We start from the raw sequence: 19,922 nt of genomic DNA on the forward strand, positions 1-19,922 counted from the left end.
CAGATCCTGTATCTTAATACAGAAACTAGGTTTATGTGGAACATTTATCAACACAGAACATAAATCAAGCCTCAATAAATTCAAAAGCGTTGAAATTTTAGAATATGCTTTTAGACCACAGCAGAATTAAATAAGAAATCATTAACAACAACAACAAAAAAGGTAACTAGAAAAGCTCCAAATATTTGGAAATTAAATAAAACACTTCTAAATAACCCATAAAGATTCCTGGAAGCACGAAGATTAAGTGCTCGGCTGCAAACTGAAGATTGGCAGTTGAAACCCACATAGCAGCTCTGTGGGAGAAAGACCTGGGGATTTGCCCCTATAAATATTACAGCCAAGAAATCCTATGGTCCAGTTCTTCTCTGTTACATGGGGTCACTATAAGTCAGAACTGACTCAGTGCCATCCGGCAACAACGAATAACCCATGAAACAAAGGAAAAATGACAAATAAAATTTTTAAATATTTCAACTGAATGATAATGAAATCCCAACAGAAGAAAATATGCAGAATGCAGCCAAAGCAGTCCTTAGAGGGAAATTTATAGCTGCAATTTATAGCTAAATTTATAACTTGAATACACATGCTATAAAAGAAGAAATGTTTTGAAATCAAGGATCTACTATACTAAGTCAAGAAGCTAGAAAACACAAAGCAAATTAAACCTGAAGAAAGTAGAAGAAAGGAAATAATGAAGACAAGAGCAGACATCGATGTAAAAAGAAAGCTAAGGATAGAAAAAAAACCCAACAAAGCCAGAAGATGGTTCTCTGAAATGCTTGACAGATACCAGGGCTAAGGAGAGTTCTGAAAAGGAAGGGAACTAGAGTTATCCCCCCATTCCCTTTTGAGGTTTAAAATTGTTAGAACCACTTGTGTGGATGAGGATGGTCCTCACTCAGGTTTACTGGAATGAAGGGTCCCATGGGACCCCAGTGGAGGAAAGAGGAGGGACCAGTTATCTGCACCAGGTTTAGATTGTCCTAGTACCATATGTAACAGAGTCTATGGGATCTTTTTGATCCAGCCATAGAAGCATGGTGGGTATATTCCTAAGTACTTTGCACCATACCAAGGGGATTTGGAAAGAGGAAGATAGCTGGTTTATCCCCTTGGGTTTGTATTTGAAAGCAGAGCCCCACTTGTGTAGAGCCTCCATGTGGAAAATCTTTAATGCTTGGATGTAAAAGATTTCTTCAGTCCTAGAACTCGACCATGCCAGGAGCTAGATCCCTTTATGGGGACCATTTAAGGAGTTTCTTACCTATATCAAGCACAGGATCCTCATACTTTCCTGGAGAAATGGAAGTCCGATTCCATATACTTAATTCCACCTCCTGAATTAGTTGGGTAGCCACTTTTGCAATGTCCTTTTTGGTCCCATTTTTCCATGTATTTTTCTTTAAAAGAAATAAAGCTAATTAGATAGAACCTTACTGAAACTTAAGAAAGTGAGAACATGGGTAAGTGTGGTTGGGTGATCCCATCAGGTATTGCTATGGATCACAAGGATTCCATCTTATTGTGCATGGGTCCACCATGAGACGGTGGTTGACTAGATGGCAGCTAACAACAACAACAACAACAAATTCTGTGCTGTCAACTTGCTATTTGGTTTCTCATTTACCCCTCACAGCCCTGTGAGGGGTATATCATTCCTACATCTTATTTATGAGACCAGTTTAGAGGCTGAGATCTCTGGAACCTACAAGGAGTGCATTATGGAGAAAGACAGGGGACAGGAGGGCGTGGGGGTTGAGGTTCTAGATATATGATGCAGGGCTTTGAATGACAGCTGGAGCATTTTAACTCTATTCCAGGGTTTCTCAATCTCGACACTATTAACATTTGAAACTGGATAATTCTTAGTTGCAGGGGGTGCTGCTCTGTACATTGTAAGATGTTGGGCAGCATCCCTGGTCTCTACCTGCTACCTATAAAGAGTGTACACATACACGAACACACCCCAGTAATGACAACCAAAAAACGTCTGCAGACATTGCCAAATGCCCCCTGGGGTGGGGACAAATTCAGCTCCAGTTGAGAACTGCTCTATCCTGGAAGTCACAGGGACCCATGGTGGTGCTTGTGCAGGAGAATGACATGGTAAGACTGACCAACTGTATCCAAGTCTGGGCTGCATCCTCACTCATACAAACATCCACCGGTGGCTGGGTCGTCATACCTTTGTGCTCTGGAAAAGAAAAATAGCCATTAGAATGGAATATGGGAGAGAACATGTCACTGGTCACATCCCTTCTTCCAATCACCCTTGAGTGAGGTCTTTCCTTGATGCTTCCACCAGCACCACTAGCAGTTGCCATCGAGTTGGCCCTGACTCGTGGTGACCCCATGGGCTCTATGGGGTTTTTAATGGCCACGTTTTTGGAAGCAGATCACCAGGACTGTCTTCTGAGACACCTCTTGGTGGATTTGAATCTCCAACCTTCTGGTGAGCAGCCAAATGCATTAAGTGTTTGTACCAGTCAAGGGCTCTAATGCATCCACCCAAACCAAAACCAAACCCACTGCCATTGAGTTGATTTGGACTCATAGCAACCCTATAGGACAGAGTAGAACTGCCCCATAGACTTACCAAGTAGCGCCTGGCAGATTTGAACTGCTGAACTCTTGGCTAGCCATAGCATTTAACCACTACACCATCAGGGTTTCCGAATGCACCCACGGCCCATTCTAATTCCCCTCTGAAAATAAAAAAAGCAAGAAACCAATTGCCATCAAGTCAATTACAACTTTTGGTGGCCCTGTGTGACGGAGCAGAACTGCTCCACAGGGTTTTCTTGGCTCTAATCTTAACAAAAGTAGATCACTAGGCCTTTCTCCCATGGCGCCGCTGGGAGGGTTCGAACCTCCAGCCTTTAGGTTAGTAGTTAAGTGAAAACCACTTGCTCCATCCAAGGATCTTGATTTTCTCCTAAGGAGTCCAAAATATCTCCTAAAGTAGAAACTTGCAAAGGGATTTAGCATGAGGCCTTCCATTTAAGAACTTGGTCAACAATATTTATTGAGTGCCTGCTAAAAGCCAGGCATGATGCTAGGCCTTGTGGACATGTGTTAGTAAGAGGGACAAACCTTGTGGAGGTGGGGGTCTACAATTAAATTAATTTGTCATTGCATGTTTCTTTAATAAAAATTAGCATAGTGCGCTTATGAAATACCTCCAGGTGAAGGGGGGAAGGTGCAGATGGCAAAAAAAAAAAAAGTAGAACTGGAATATTATTTGCATAAAAATACAGTTATTAAATGATTGCAGTGGTACAACACGTGTCATATCTAGTGCTGCCAAACAGAAATCCCACAAGCGTTCAGCTTTAACAAAGAAAAATTTATTTTCTCATAGCCTAGGAGGCTACAGGTATGAATTCAGGGCACCAGCTCCAGGGGAAGGCTTTCTCTCTCTGTTGGGTCTTGGGGAAGCTCCTTATCAATCTTACCCTGGGTCTAGGAACTTCTCAGTGCAGGGACCCCAGGTCCAAAAGACACACTTCTTTCTTGGTGGTATGAGGTCCGTCTCTCTCCGCTACCTTCTCTTTCCTTTTATCTCTTGTAAGATAAAAGGTGACACAGGCCACATCACAGGGAAACTCCCCTTACATTGGATCAAGGCTGTGACCTGAGTAAAAGTGTTGAATCCCACCCTAATCTTTTTTTAACATAACCTAATCTTGTCTCATTAACTACAGGCAGATATTGGGATTTATAACACATAGGAAAATCACATCAGATCATAAAATAAAGGACAATCACACAATATGAAATATGGGCATCATATTTTGGGGGAACACGATTCAATCCACGACAACATGCTTTTAAAATATACGGCGGAGTGATTTGGGAGTAACTAGCAGAGGACCATTCCTCTTCAAGTTGCCATTCCCAGCATAGCAGACTATATGATTGTCTGATATGAAATGGCCACTATCAGTCCATTTCAGCTCACTAACGCCTAGGATATCGATGTTTATGGTTTTTATTTCACTTTTGATGATTTTCAATTTTCCTAGATTCATATTTCACACAACTTGGAGAGGAATGGTGTTGCATTCATAGTCAAAAAGAACGTTTCAAGATCTATCCTGAAGAATAACCCTGTCAGTGATAGGATAATATCTATACATCTACAAGAAAGACAACTATTCTTCAGATTTCTGCACCAACCACTAAGGCCAAAGATGAAGAAATAGAAGATTTTTATCAGCCGCTGCAGTCTGAAATTGATCAAACATGCAATCAGGATGCATTGATAATTACTGGTGATTAAAATGTGAAAGTTGGAAACAAAGAAGAAGGATCGGTAGTTGGAAAATATGGCCTTGGTGATAGAAACAATGCCAGAGATCGAATGAGAGAATTTTGCAAGACCAAGACTTCTTCAATGCAAACACCTTCTTTAACCAACATACTTGGTGACTATAAACATGGACCTCACCAGATAGAACACACAGGAAGCAAATTGCCTACATCTGTGGAAAGAGGCCATGGAAAAGCTCAATATCATCAGTTAGAACAAGGCCAAGGGCCGACTGTGGAACAGACCATCAATTGCTCACATGCAAGTTCAAGCGGAAACTGAAGAAAATCAGAGTAAGTCCACGAGAGCCAAAATATGACCCTGAGTATATCCCACTGATTTTGACACCATCTGAAGAATAGATTTGACACACTGAGCACTAGTGACTGAAGACCAGAAGAGTTGCAGAATGACATCAAGGACATCATACATGAAGAAAGCAAGAGGTCATTGAAAAGACAGGAAAGAAAAAAAGACCAAGATGGATGTCAGAGGAGACTCTGAAACTTGCTCACGAATGTTGAGCAGTGAAGGCAAAAGGAAGAAATGATGAAGTCAAAGAACTGAACAGAAGGTTTCAAAGGACTGCTCGAGAAGACAAAGTAAAGTATTATAATGACATGTGCAGAGAGCAGGAGATAGAAAACCAAAAGGGAATAACATGCTTGGCGTTTCTCAAGCTGAGAGAACTGAAGAGAAAATTCAAGCCTCGAGTTGCAATAGTGAAGGATTCTATGAGGAAAATATTAAATGATGCAGGAAACATCAAAAGAAGATGGAAGAAATGCACAGAGTCATTATACCAAAAAGGATTTGTCGATAGTCAACCATTTCAAGAGGTAGCATACGATCAGGAACCGATGGTACTGAAGGAAGAAGTCCAAGGCGCACTGAATGTATTGGCAAAAAGACAAGGCTCCAGGAATTGATGGAATATCAATTGAGATATTTCAACAAACAGAAGCAGCGCTGGAGGTGCTCACTTGTCTATGCCAAGAAATATGGAAGACAGCTTCCTGGCCAACTGACTGGGAGAGATCCTTATTTATGCCTATTCTGAAAAAAGTTGATCCAACTGAATCTGGAAACTTTAGAAAAATATTAATATCACACGCAAGCAAAATTTTGCCGAAGATCATTCAAAAACGGCTGCAGCAGTATATTGACGGGGAACTGCCAGAAATTCAGGCCGGTTTCAGAAGAGGATATGGAACCAGGGATATCATTGTTGATGTCAGATGGATCCTGGCTGAAAGCAGAGGATACCAGAAGGATGTTTACCTGTGTTTTATTGACTATGCAAAGGCATTTGACTGTGTGGATCATAACAAATTACGGATAAGATTGAGAAGAATGGGAATTCCAGAACACTTAATGTGCTCATGAGGAGCCTGTACATAGATCAAGAGGGAGTTGTTCAGACAGAACAAGGGGATACTGATTGGTTTAAAGTCAGGGAAGGTGTGCGTGAGGGTTGTATCCTTTCACCATACCTATTCAATCTGCATGCTGAGCAAATAATCCAAGGTGCTGGACTATATGAAGAAGAATGAGGCATCGGGATTGGAGGAAGACTCATTAATAACCTGGGTTATGAAGATGACACAACCTTGCTTGCTGAAATACAAGAAGACTTGAAGCACTTACTGATGAAGATCAAAGACTACAGGTTTTAGTACAGATTTCACCTCAACATAAAGAAAACCTAAACCCTCACAACTGGACCAATAAGCAACATCATGGTAATTGGAGAAAGGACTGAATTTGTCAAGGATTTGGTTTTACTCAGATCCACAATCAATGCCATGGCAGCAGCAGCTGCCATGATATCCAAAGATATCAAAAGGCATATTGTACTGGGCAAATCTACTGCAAAAGACCTCTTTAAAGTGTGGAAAAGCAACGATGTGACTTTGAGGACTAAGGTGCATCTGTCCCAAGCCATGATAATTTCAATCCCCCCATATGCATGCAAAAGGTGGACAATGAGGAAGGTTGAGGAAGGATTGATGCCTGGAATTGTGGTGTTGTGAAGAATATTGAATAAACCATGGACTGCCAGAAGATTGAACAAATATGTCTTGGAAGAAGTACAGCCAGAGTGCTCCTTGGAAGTGAGGACTTCGTCTCACACATTTTGGATATATTATCAGGGACCAGTCCCTGGAGAAGGACATCACGCTTGGTAGGGGGTCAACAAAATGATGAACACCCTCAAAGAGATGGATCGACACAACGGCTGCGACAATGGGCTCAAGCACAGCAACAATTGTGAGGATGGCGCAGGACCAGGCAGTGTTTTGTTCTACCGTACAGAGGGTCGCTGTGAGTCAGAGCCTACTCGATGGCGCCTAAGAAAAACAATAACAAGGTTTTAATCCTAGAAATCTCTCTTCTCTTCATTTCAAAATGAAACAATAGCAATATGTGATCACCGAAGATACTGATGTACTTTGTGGAATGCCTAGTGTATAATAAATGCTGAATCCATTTTGAACCAGTTTCTTCTGAAAATGTTACTCTAAATTCCCGAACTGTGTTTATGATCAGGAAATTCAGGTCCTGGAATCATCTGGATCTCCTTCTTCTTCCTCCTTTTGTGTAACCTTTAGGAAGTACACAATTACAAACTGATGTTCTGGCTTCTATGCAAGACACGTTAGCAAAGGCTCATCCTAAAATGGATTTCTAATTGGAATAATAACAGCTAGTTTGTTCACCTGCCCACTGGGCATCAGGAACTTTCCTCAGCAAGTTATTGTGATGGTTCTCTGAGATTCTATGATGCTATTCGTTTTACGGATGTGAAAGGCAGGTTCAGGGAGGTTGGATGACTTGCTCAGGCATCTCTCTCAGCAGCTTGGGTTCTTAACCACCTCACTCTGCTCCGCACACATGCCAGGACCTGGGAAAACCAGAAACTCAGAAGGAACCTGGGAGCACACCCCTCCACCTAGGGACGAATATGCCCTGTTTCACTGGGAGGGAACTCACGTTTCTCTGCACTTTCAGGAGAAGCTGAGTTTAGTAAACCCGGACCCTCTGCCTGGTCGTCTGGTATTTTGACTATATTATCACCCTGTTTTCTGAGGGAATTTGGCTGAAAGCACCGACATAAGTGTGGAATGGAAGTTCTGTTAAGGGTTCTTAAAGTTTATTCTCGATGGAATTGAGTGAAAATATCTCAACATGATAACCACATCGTTGTTTCTATAAAAAATGGGCCAAGATTTTAAAGGTCAAAAGTATCACCTTCCATACTTTTACTTTTCCACTGTCAGCAAGTGAATGGATTTCCAGTAGTGAGACCTAGTGAACACACAGCTCTAAATCAAGTATGTGGACCAGGTTTCTTAGACACACACTGTGTTTTTAATTGATAGAATATGATTGCTTAGATTAATTCACATTTCTTAATATTGGCCAGATTTCCCCCTTTTTTTTCTTTTAAAAAGCAAAATAAGGCTTCCTTTCAGAGTTGAAAGCATATTTTATTGATTCAAGTAACTATCAGAAGAGACTTATTTAAATTAAGAGTGGAGAACTGGGTAGAATATGGCTCATTTTATCCCTTACAAAAAAATACATACATATATATGTATGTATATATATTTCTTTTATTTTTCCTGTCAGAACTTATGAGTTGGAATCAGTTAACCGCTTGGTTTTTGTTTTATTTTTACTTAGTCAACTTCTGTTCTGTTTTCTTCTCAAACTTGTTATCTGTTGATTTACCATATACATGTATATAAAGGACTGGTTATAACATAATAAAATAGTCATGTTATAAACAAATCAAAACCCACCAAAGTACTGAAACAGAACCAATGAAAATAGATCATAACACTGAGGGGAAAAAGAAGAGAAAAAGAAAGTTGGAATGAGCCAGCCTCAGCGTTAGAAGCTCTGGCACAATGACAACTGAGCATATAAGAATTTGGGAGACTTTATGACCACCTGCTTTTTTCCACACTTATCAGCTGAAATAAAAATTCTGTTTGCTGTTGCACTAAGAGCAATTTCCTAGAGAAAACAAGTCCTCAACCTAAATAGAAACCACATTTGGAATTTTTACATTATCTTTTCATTTTGCACAACTCAGAGTAACTCACATGGAGCAAATGTCCCACCTGAACGACACCCTCTCTGCTTATCTCTGAAACACAGAGAGACTGAATCACTGTTAACTCATAACAGTGCTGGTCACCTGTTGTATGGAAAAAAGAAGACGAAAGACTGAGACTTACATGTGCCTGACCCAATGGTTCGATTTAATTAGACTATGATGTGGACATTCTGAGTTGTACAATATTTTCCATAATAATTATATGCTATGGAGACACCAGAAGTCCTCGTGGTGCAGTGGTTAAAGCACTTGGCTGCTAACCAAAAGTTCAGCGGTTCGAACTCACCAGTTGATCCGTGGGAGACAGATGTGACAGTCTGCTTCCGTAAAGATTTACAGCCTTGGAAACCTTACAGGGCAGTTCCACCCTGTCTTCTACGGTCACTATCAGTTGGAATTAACTGGATGGCAATGGTTTTTTTTTTTTTTTTTTTTTTTTTTTTTGTGGAGACATCTATTAAAAGCCTAATGTGATCATTTAAGTGCAAAATCCCTGACAGAACACTACTATATTTTTCAAACTAAATTAACATTACAGGCTTCTAATGGATGCTATGATTAGGCATGGATGTAATCAGCAGCGTTTGCCAAAATAAAACCTGTCACTGTGAAATACTCAGTAAGTTCAATTTCCATCAGTCCATATTATGTGTTTTCTGAGCCATATGATTTCAGTGAGAGGGTAAAAGCTAAGTGAGAAACTAAAAATCCCTGGACAAAGCTCCTTCTTATGTGCCATACAAAAATGCGTGGTCATTAGGTGTCTTTTATATCTCATAATCGCCAAACAACTGGCTTCTCTTTTGTCTTTTATGCTCAGAGGCACTCCATTAGAAGGTTGTCTTATGCTCCCTAGGATGAAAAACAAAAGGTCTACACTAATTTAAATGCATAATCTTCATGAGGCAACTCCAAGGACATGTGCACCATTAGAAGAATCCCACGGTCAGTGGGGGCAAAATGGGGAAAATCAGAGGGTCAGGGAGTCACTGGAGATGCTGAGACAGAAAAGGGACACACAGAAGCCTGCACAGCACAGGAGGGAAATAGTCACAGGCCAAGGCACAGTAGTGCTGGGAAATTCAGCTGAGATGCTTACTGATAATCTTGCCATTGGCTTCCAGAGGAGGCTGGCAGCAATATGGTTTGTCATGTAGTGTTCCTTCTAGGTAGCTCACAATGCTCCATGTCTATTATTCACAATCTCTCTTAGTTACTCTTAGTTTGACATGGGCACTTCCCTAACATATGTAGATTCTGTGGTTGGGTTCTGGAAGAATTTTCTGATCTCCATGGAGGAATGCTTGTGTATCACAGGGTAAGCAGAGCTCAGTCCTCTTTTTGAATTCATCCTTACTCTCACCACTCTCTTTGGTTCTTCTGTTGGGTCTGTTGTGCAGACTCTGAGCATTGTCAGCACTCTAGTTCCAGCTTCGCTTTTGAATAGAGTTCTATGAGTGGGACCAAATGCAGGAGATGACCATCATTCCCATTTATCAGATCATTTTATTTTCAAAGCCTTGTTTGTCAAAGCCGCTAGGATTTCAGGTTAACAAAAGTGGCAAATAATTGTAATATCATCATAAGACATTTATATACTAAAATTTTCCAAAAAAAAAAAAAAACCAAGGAGAAGGAGGAAAAGGAGGCGAAAGAGGAGAAGGGGAAAAGAACACAGAGAAGAAGAGAGAGGGAAAGAAGGAGGAGGAAGAGAGGACTAAGCAACAGCAGGGAAATGATCATGGTTAAGGGTAGTTGATCCCTGAGTATAGACTCCATAGTTGTGTGTTAATGAAGTTGATGAAAACCCTAGATCAGGGACCTTCTTGCAAGAAAAGCAGATTTGATATTGCAAGATAACCAAACTTCTCATAAAGAGTTAATTGCAGGTATTTTCTAGGCCAGACAGAGAGGTAATATACAGTCACAAATTTACGGAGAGTATAAACATAATAAAGACTTTTGAAATTATGGAAGTAATTAAAAGAGCCGCCTCTTTACTGCTCTGACAGGGATCACAATAGAGGGTCCCAGACAGAGCTGGAGAAAAATGTAGAGCAAAATTTTAACTCACAGAAAAAGAGCAGACGTCCTGGCCTGACAGACATTGGAGAAACCCAGAGAGTATGGTCCCTGGATGTCCTTTTAGCTCAGTAATGAAGTCACCCCTAAGGTTCATGCTTCACCTAAAGATTAGACAGGCCCATAAAACAAAACAAGACTAAAGGGGCACTCCGGCCCAGGGGCAAGGACTAGAAGGCAGGAGGGGACAGGAAAGCTGGCAATGGGTAACCCAACGTCGAGAAGAAGAGAGCGTTGACATGTCGTGGGGTTGTTAACCAATGTCATAAAACAATATGTGTACTAACTGTTCAATGAGAAGCTAGTTTATTCTGTAAACCCTCATCTGAAGTATAATAAAAAGCTCGTATTTATCAAAGAAAAAAAAAGATCTGCCTTTTTAACTAGTCAAAATAGTCTGTTTTCTCTTAATTGTGCTTAAATTCAAATTGGCGTTTATTTAGAAAACAGTCAAATGAAGATATTGGACTGCTTCACTGAATCTCTTATGGTATTCAAAAAGATGAAATAGCTCTTCAACTTTGTCGGAGTTGGTTCTGACTCATAGCGACCCTATGTACAACAGGACAAAACACTGCCCGGTCCTGTGCCGTCCTCACAATTGTTGAGCCCGTCGTTGAAGCCACTGTGTCAATCCATCTCTATGAAGGTCTTCCTCTTTTTCACTGACCTCTACTTTACCAAACATGATGTCCTTCTGCAGAGACCAGTTCCACCTGATAACATTTCCAAAGTCTGTGAGATGAAGTCTTGCCATCTTCGCTTCTATAAGGATTATGGCTATACTTCTTCCAAGACAGATTTTTGTTCTTCTGCCTGTCCATGGTATATTCAATATTCTTCATTAACGTGATAATTCATCAATCCTTCTCTGGCCTTCCTTGTTCAGTGGCCCCCTTTTGAGTGCATCTGACCAAAAAAAGAAAAAAAAAAAAAAAAAGACCAATGGCTGTTGAGGTGATTCCAACTCACAGTACAGTCCTCAAAGTGACATCTTTGCTTTTTAAGATTTTAAAGAGGCCTCTTGCAGCACATTTGCTCAATGCAATAAGCCATTTGATTTTTTGACTTGCTGACTCCATGGGCATTGACTGCAGATCCAAATAAAATGAAATCCTTGAAATTTCAATATTTTCTCAATACATTGAAGAGTTGGTCATTAAAAAACCAACCCAACAACTAATCTATTTCAGGTGTTTTGCAAGTTCTTTTGCCTTAAGCCATGTGAATGTTAATGAATAGAGAGACTCTTATGGGAATTAATGTCTTAAATGTTTTTATCATATGAACTACACACTCTCCCATTATATTTGGAAAAAAATGTGGCCTTAAGGACTTCAATGATCCCCAGTAAATGGAGCAGAATGTCACCGGCCCGCTCCTCTCCAATCTCTAGAATGCTGTGTGAAGTGATCTGTTAGAGACTTGCATCTGATCAGGATACACCTTGATTTAGACTACTTCAATGAACATCCATCATCTTTGGATTAAAGGTAAATAGGTACATAATAAAGAAATAGCAGGCCTTCCAGGATATAGGCACTTTCTTTCACAGGGCCATTTCCTTTGTTTTCCCATGAAGGCTATGCTGCAGACACTTTAAACCATTCCTAAGCATCTCTTGGACACATCATCTCTCTGGCACCTGCTGTGTGTTTTGCACATGCTGTTCATGTCCTTTGGAAGGCCCTGGAATGGGTAACTGGTCAGCTACCCAGGCCACAGCTGAAACGTCACTTCCTCTGTGAAACCTTCTTTTACTTCTCCAGACAGAATGAGGTCCTTGGATCTCTTTGCTCTGATTTCAATTTCTCCAAAATCCTGGGACTGAACTTCTCAGGTTCCTTCAGGTATTCTTTTTTTTTTTTTAATGTTTTTCTTCTTCACAGTATAGTAATTCTTTCAAAGATACAGCCCGCATCTTGTTTCCTTTTATACCAAGTGGTGATCCCAGTGACTCACAATTACAATTGCATGTCATTGAACATCCATAATTAGAATCTTGGTCCACTGGACACAGCACTGCCTACTGCCTTCTCTGGCTTGAAAATAATTTTTACTGCACTTGAATTTCTTCATTAAGTGCATGAGTGGAAGGTAGCATTCATGATCTGGAAGATGACCAGCCATGGATGTTGTAATAGACATCTGTGGCTTGGACGGGCCAGCATCCCACCTGTCTTCCTTCTTTTAGAGAGACACTCAGCTTTTTCCTTTGCAGAACAAGCTCCTGACTGTTCTTGCAGGCTGGATAGGCACATCAACTCGGAATTTTATGGTGTTTGGCCCACCTTCTCTTAAGTTGTATGACCACCTGACTCCAGAAATGCCAATCAGATTCGCTCTGGTGGGAAATTGAATCTTGATACAAAGAAGGAAAACACATGGAGTCAATCTTTTGCAAGAGCAGCACCTTAGAGGGTCATTCCAATAGTCCCTGATCTCCAGATTCTGGGAGCAATGTTGGTTCCTGTCCCTTTCCAAGGCCTGATTTTTTGAAATTTTCAATTCTTTAATCTGCCCAGGGTCCTTCCAGTTATTTCTATGCTACTTAAGTTTACCAGAGTCAAACGAAGAATTTATCACATGGACAGAATGAAATGTTTCATTTCAAGAATTCGCCAGACATTGTGATCTTTATCATGAGCAATTTCAGTACAAGGACATTGCAATGCAAGCCCATACCGTCTTTCCATTATTGCAGAATCAGAAGCAAACCCCATGAGTTATTTCATTCACTTTATTTCCTTCTCACAGTTATAAACACTGCAGGCACTGTGAATTATCTCTTCTTTCTCAGCATCACCCAGGATCTCAGCCACATACTTGTCATACCTTTGCCTGGATCATTACCCGATATGACCATCACACTTCCTACTAACCACATTTCAAGTTAATATCTTTCTGTAACCACGGGTCTCACCATTGGTGTCCCTGTAAGCCAGGCATTTGACGCGAAATCAATAGGGTGTATTTATCAAGTCAGGCTTTGGTCTGCACTTTATGTTTATGAAAGAAAAATGAGTGGATTTGCTGTGTTAAGAGGAAATTATTACTCCTTGCATTTAAACCCTTTCATCTCCTTTCACATAAAAAAGAAGAGAAGGGTCTTCCTTCTCTCCCTATCAAGTCACTCATTCAGGGGTTGCTATTCTTCCTAAGTGGCTGGGAACATTGGCTTCCAGGACAGGATCCTGGGAGGAAGAGTTAACCTATGCACAGCGTGCAAAATAGAAAAGGAAGGTGTTGGAATTAAATCAGGCCAACTACAAGGCTTATCATAGAAAGAAGGACCCACATTCACTAGATTTCACTATGGAACAGTGAGTGCTTTTTCATGGGCCAACTAACATTTCTGAAGCGCTGCTTCAGGAGATAGTCTGCTGACTGCAAAGACCTTCTAGCTTGTGGCCTTGAATCGGGCTTGGAGTTAGCACTTCATGTACATACATAAAAGCTTTCCTACTTCCCAAGAGCAACAGTTATTCAAAAACAGGAATGGAGGGTCTCCTCTCTTTCTATTCAAGGAAAAGAGAAAATTATTACCAAACAGAAAGCTTTGCATCTCAGTTCACCTGCACGAAATGACCAAAGAAAGAAGACTCAACTCACCTTTAATCTCCAATGATATGATGTGTTTCTGATCGTTAAACCAACCCCCGTGCTGAATAGAACAACAGTACAGGCCACTATCCGGCTTGACTGCGTTCTCTATAGTCAAAGACACATTCCTTGTCGAAAGGGGTCCCTTTAGCTTATAACGGTAGTCCTTCTGAAAGGTGACATGGGATCCATTAGTCCAGATAATTCCTTCCGTGCACCTATGAACAGGACAAGTCCCTCGGCCCCAACACATGGACGTGAGCACTCCTGAGTACGTGCAGGGTAGGGTGACAGGCTGACCCACGACTCCACACACTTGTACATAAGAAATTGGAGCGTCTGCAAATAAACGGAAGAGAAACAGAGAATGAGGGCTCAATACTGCTTAAACAATGTTTTTTTTTTCTTTTTTCCACTTTGTTATTTATTTCTTTCCATGATCTCTTTGTATATTTTATTTGGTTTGTAATCATATGACTTTATAGCTTGAATTTTAAAAATGAATAATTATAAGCATTTTTCTACTTTAAAGAAGAAGTACCCACTGAAATGTAAAATTATCCAGAACGAACTCTCTAGTAGCTAATAGAGTGACCTGAAATAAAAGTACAGCTGCAATGCCAATTTACAAATTCTAAGAAAAAGAGAAACTCAACTCACCCGGTGAGAAGGCTTTTATTGGAATAGATTCTTTTTTCTTTAATTTGAAAATGAGTGGTTTAGTTTACCCCAAATTCGTTAAAACCAATGAAGAAACATGTTAAACCCTGCAATAGCCAGATGTTTCATTTCCGTGAATTACAAATACCATCCCGGCGGAGCACTTGTTGACGAAGGTCAAAGACGACAGCCTTCAGTGTGGATTACACCTCAACATAAACAAAACAAAAATCCTCACAACTGGACCAATAAGCAACATCATGATACATGGAGAAAATATTGAAGCTTTCAAGGATTTCATTTTACTTGGATCCACCATCAACACCCATGGAAGCAGTAGTCAAGAAATCAAACGATGCATTGCACTGGGCAAATCTGCTACAAAAGACCTCTGAAAAGCAAAGAGGTCACTTTGAGGACAAAGGTGAGCCCCACCGAAGCCATGGTTTTTTCAACCACCTCATATGCATGCAAAAGCTGGACAATGAGCAAGGAAGGCCAAAGAAGAATTGACACCTTCCAATTATGGGGATGGTGAAGAATATTGAATGTACCGTGGACTGCCAGATGAAAGAACAAATCTATCTTGGCAAATGTACAGCTAGAATGCTCCTTAGAAGCAAGGATAGCAAGACTTTGGACATGTTATCAGGAGGGACCAGTCCCTGGAGAAGGACATCATGCTTGGTAAAGTAGAGGGTCAGTGACAAAAAGGAAAATCCTCTAGGAGATGGATTGACACAGTGGCTACAACAATGGGCTCAAACATAAAGATTGTGAGGATGGCGCAGGCCCAGGAAGTGTTTGGTTCTGTTGTACATAGTGTTGAGTCAGAATCCACTCAACAGCACTTAACAAAAATGGTAGCTCTATGTTTAAATTTTTGAGGAATTGCCAACTATTTTCCACAGCGGCTGTACCATTTTGCATTCTCACTAGCAATGGACGAGGCTTCCAAGTTTCCTACATCCTTACCAACATCCGACATTTCTTGTGCTATTCGGAGCCCAGGATCCATGTCCCTGTATCTTTTGCCCTCAGCGTTAGCACTGCCAACAAGTCAATTAGAGAAAATTAGAGTGGTAGCTGTTTTCCTAATGCAGACATCTGCTTACTACAGTGAACCTGGCTACCACATGCACAGAGAACAGGCCATGGGATCACTTTCGGTTGGTGAGTATTACTGGACACCTTTGACCTCACTGGACATGAAGCGTTAAGTGTAATGGGTGGAGAGCACAGACTGATCTATGGAAAACGCACCTATGGCTAGCACTGACATTGCGCCCCTGTCCACACCTCTGGCACTCATTTTTCCACTACTTTACCATGGTAAACGCCCCTCCAAAAAAAAAAAAATCCCATTGCTATCAAGTCACTTCTGACTGACACCGACCCTATACCGACCTATGTCAAGCTAGTTAATCTTACACTTAACACGCTATGGTATTGTATGAAAATTACAACTGCACCTTCCTGGCCTTCACTGATGCAAACTGGTCTATGATGTGCTCAAAGTCATTTTGTTCCCCCAGTTTCTTCTCTTTCTACCCTCAGCAGAGCAAGATCACACAGTCTTCCTTGACCCACGGAGGCTCTCAAATTCGAAAGCATTAGCTTTAACTCGCTGAATGATCTCTCACAGCTGGTGATGGAAACTGGGATGGTTAATAGACACCGCACAGTCAAACTCTCCTTCCATGCCTTCAAGGTGCACCCAGGGTACGTGCCATACCTTAGCTTCACACCTCTGATTGCTGGTGACAGCACTGTTGACATGAGGACCATTGGTGCTAGAAGATCTGCTGCTTACTGGCTGTATGATCTTGGGCAGATCATCTAGACACAGTTTCCTCATTTGTTGAGAAGGGACAATAAATGGCATCTGTCTCTTAAGGTTGTGACATAAGATTATGTAGGTAAAGTTCTTAGCCCAATGCCTGGTGCACAGTATGCCTTCCATAAACAGTACCAGCAACTATATTGCTAAGCCATCAGTACTAATCAGCCCATAGTGGTAAGTGCCCGATTGAACTGCTTACTCTGGGAGGAAAAAGATCAACCACAAAAGCACTGACCCCAGACTAGAGACCATCCTGTCACCAGAGCTGTGTGACCTGGGGAGTGTACCACAGAGGACTTGTTTCAGACAATGTCTCAGGTTCTTCAGTTAGCCCAAGGCCGACTACTTCTGGCTCCCCAAAGAGCACTCTCAGGCCTGGGAGCTTCTGCCCTGCCCCGATGTTCCCCTTCTGCAGGGTAACTGCTACTCATTCCAGTGGCAGTCTGTGTGCAAGCCTCCCTTGCCCTCTAGCCCTCGATCAGGCACTTAGCACATTGTGTGGTCCTTCCTGTGGTGTGCCTGTCACCAAGATGGCGACCATAGTGCACAGGTGCAGGAAAAGGGCATCCATGCTTGAGTGGAAGCTGGTTGGCTGAAGGAAAGATAAATGGGCACCTGCCCTTTGTAGAGATTTCCAGAATCTCCTGGGTCCTAACTTTCTTACCGCTTTGTGTCTTCTGTGGAAAAATAGGTTTGGAAATAGGTGAGGCTCCATTACCTCCCTCCAGGTGGAAAGACAAAGTTCCTTTGGCTGGGGCCACAGGCGCAGGTAAAGCCCTTTGCTGCTGCTTCTTCCCCAATAAAAAAAGTGTCAATCTGTGTTCAGGAGCCTCAGGACCCAGAGAATCTGTCCCTACACAAGGCGACAGAGAATAGAGGATACTAAATGGAGAAAAGATTGAAAGATTGAAAAGATTGAAGATACCAAGGGTTTCATTTTACTTAAATCCACAATCAACAACCATGGAAGCAGCAGTCAAGAAATCAAATGAAGTGTTGCATTGTGTGAATCTGCTGCAAAAGACCTCTTTAAAGTGTTGAAAAACAAAGATGTCACCTTGAAGACTAAGGTACACCTGACCCAAGCCATGGTGTTTTCAGTTCTCCCATAAGTATGCAAAAGCTGCACCATGAATAAGGAAGACTGAAGAAGAATCGATGCCTTTGAATTGTGAATTGTGGTGTTGGTGAAGAATATTGAGTATACCATGGACTGCTAAAAGAACGAACAAATCTGTCTTGGAAGAAGTACAACCAGAATCCTCCTTAGAAGCAAAGATGGCACTGAGACTGTCTCAGGTACTATGGACGTGTTATTATGAGGAGAGTCCCTGGAGAAGGACTTCATTCTTGGTGAAGTACAGGGTCGGTGAAAAATGATATGGCTTGACCCAGTGGCTGTAACAATGGGCTCATGCATAACCATGATTGTGGGGATGGCGCAGGACTGGGCAGTGTTTCGTTCTGTTGTACGGTCACTATGAGTTGGAACTGACTCAACGGCACCTAACAACGACAACAATATCAGGCAAATGCAAGTGAACAACTCATAGTAGTTGTAGCATCATGCATGTTAGGATCAAAACTTGCAGATGGCAGCAACAACTACTACTAGTGCTTCCTCTACTGCTCGCAGTTACAATTGTTGAATGCCTAACTAGGACCTTTGTTAATGACCTCATATCCCTTATTTAATTTAATCCTTGCCTTAACCCAGCATCTGGTGTACCATAGGTACTCAACAGGGTTTGTGGAATGAATGAATGATAATTTCCTTTTTGTAGGTAAGCGGTAGAATGCCTAACTCCAAAGTTCAGCTTCTTTTCTTCTGTACCTGTTTGGTGCTGTTCACTTGGTTCTGACTCGCAGAGACCCTATGTACAACGGAAGAAAACACTGCCTGGTCATGCGCCATCCTCACAATCATTGCTATGCTTGAGCCCATTGTTGCAGCCACCGTGTCAATCCCTCTAGTTGAAGATCTTCTTATCACTGACCCTCCACTTAACCAAGCATGATGTCCTTCTCCAGGGACTGATCCTTCCTGATAACATGTCCAAAGTACAGGAGATGTAGTCTTGCCATCCTTGCTTCCAAGGAGCATTCTGGTTGTACTTCTTCCAAGACAGACTTGTGGGTTCTTTTGGAGGTCCACGGTATATTCAGTATTCCTCAACAACACCACAATTCAAAGGTGTCAATTCTTCTTCGGACTTCCTTATTCATTGCCCAGCTTTCACATGCATGGCTTGGGTCAGGTGCACCTGAGTCCCAAAAGTGACACCTTTGCTTTTCAACACTTTAAAAAGGACTTTTGCAGCAGATTTGCCCAATGCAATACTTCATTTGATTTCTTGACTGCTGCTTCCATGGGTGTTGATTGTGAATCCAAGTAAAATCACATCCTTGACAACTTCGTGAACTTAATTAGATAGAACTATGCAGTCCAGGAAAGATGGAAAAGATGTGGGAAGTGGGCAAACTTAAAAGACTATTGCAATTGTCCAGACAAAGACCACATGGGCCTGAATGGAGCTGGTATAGAAAGAATGAAGAACAGAAAATGGGTGTGAACAACAGAATTTGTAGGTATATTTGAAAACACAATATAGACAGGGAAAATTCAAGAATGAATCCTGGATTTCGAACCTATCAGAAATACGAAATTGTTGCTAAGACCAAGAAGTTAAGGGGGAGAAGAAATGTCTGCTTCTGCCGTGTTTGGTATAGGGAGGAAAGATCATCATAGATAAAAATGACTGCCTTCTCTGGGCTGTGATCTCGGTGAAAGAATTGTATATAATTAATCTATGGAGCCCTGGTGATGCAGCGGTTAAGAGCTTGGCTGCTAACCAAAAGACTGGCAGTTCAAATCCACCAAGCGCTCCATCGAAACTCTATGGGGCAGTTCTACTCTATCCTACCTACAGGGTTGCTATGAGGTGGAATCAACTCCACAGCAATGGGTTTGTTTTGGGTTTTGTTTTTTTGGTTTATGGTGGACTCTTCCTTTGAGCCTTGAAAGAGCAGGGCATCTGCTCCACATATTTTTCCAAATAATCCCTTGCCCGTTTTTTTTCTCCTACTGAATTAACTAGTTGTTTGGAGGTTATTTAGACTGAAAATAATCTGTTTAGAGCTTTTGGATCCATCTTGGTCAGTGTACCAAATTTATCGGGCATCCTCCTTTGATTCTGAAATAAATTTTCACCAATCATCTCACCAATGTAACAGGGTAGATAGGCAGATACGATCATTTCCATTTTAGAAATGGAGAGACTGAGGCCGAG

General features: G+C 41.4%; 1 protein-coding gene across 3 annotated transcripts in view; it reads right to left on the minus strand.

The window, feature by feature from the left end:
- Positions 1-19,922, minus strand: part of LOC111749406 (adhesion G protein-coupled receptor E4-like) — an 85,877-nt gene that overhangs the window by 47,958 nt on the left and 17,997 nt on the right. For all 3 annotated transcript variants that reach the window (XM_064280423.1, XM_064280424.1, XM_064280422.1), the window contains exons 4-6: positions 14,139-14,468; positions 2,124-2,200; positions 1,271-1,406 (exon numbers count right to left, since the gene is read on the minus strand). In XM_064280423.1, the coding sequence (XP_064136493.1) occupies positions 1,271-1,406; positions 2,124-2,200; positions 14,139-14,468 (543 nt within the window). The remainder of the gene's footprint in view (positions 1-1,270; positions 1,407-2,123; positions 2,201-14,138; positions 14,469-19,922) is intronic.

This window comes from Loxodonta africana, chromosome 3, assembly GCF_030014295.1.
Source record: "Loxodonta africana isolate mLoxAfr1 chromosome 3, mLoxAfr1.hap2, whole genome shotgun sequence".
Lineage (NCBI taxonomy): Eukaryota > Metazoa > Chordata > Mammalia > Proboscidea > Elephantidae > Loxodonta > Loxodonta africana.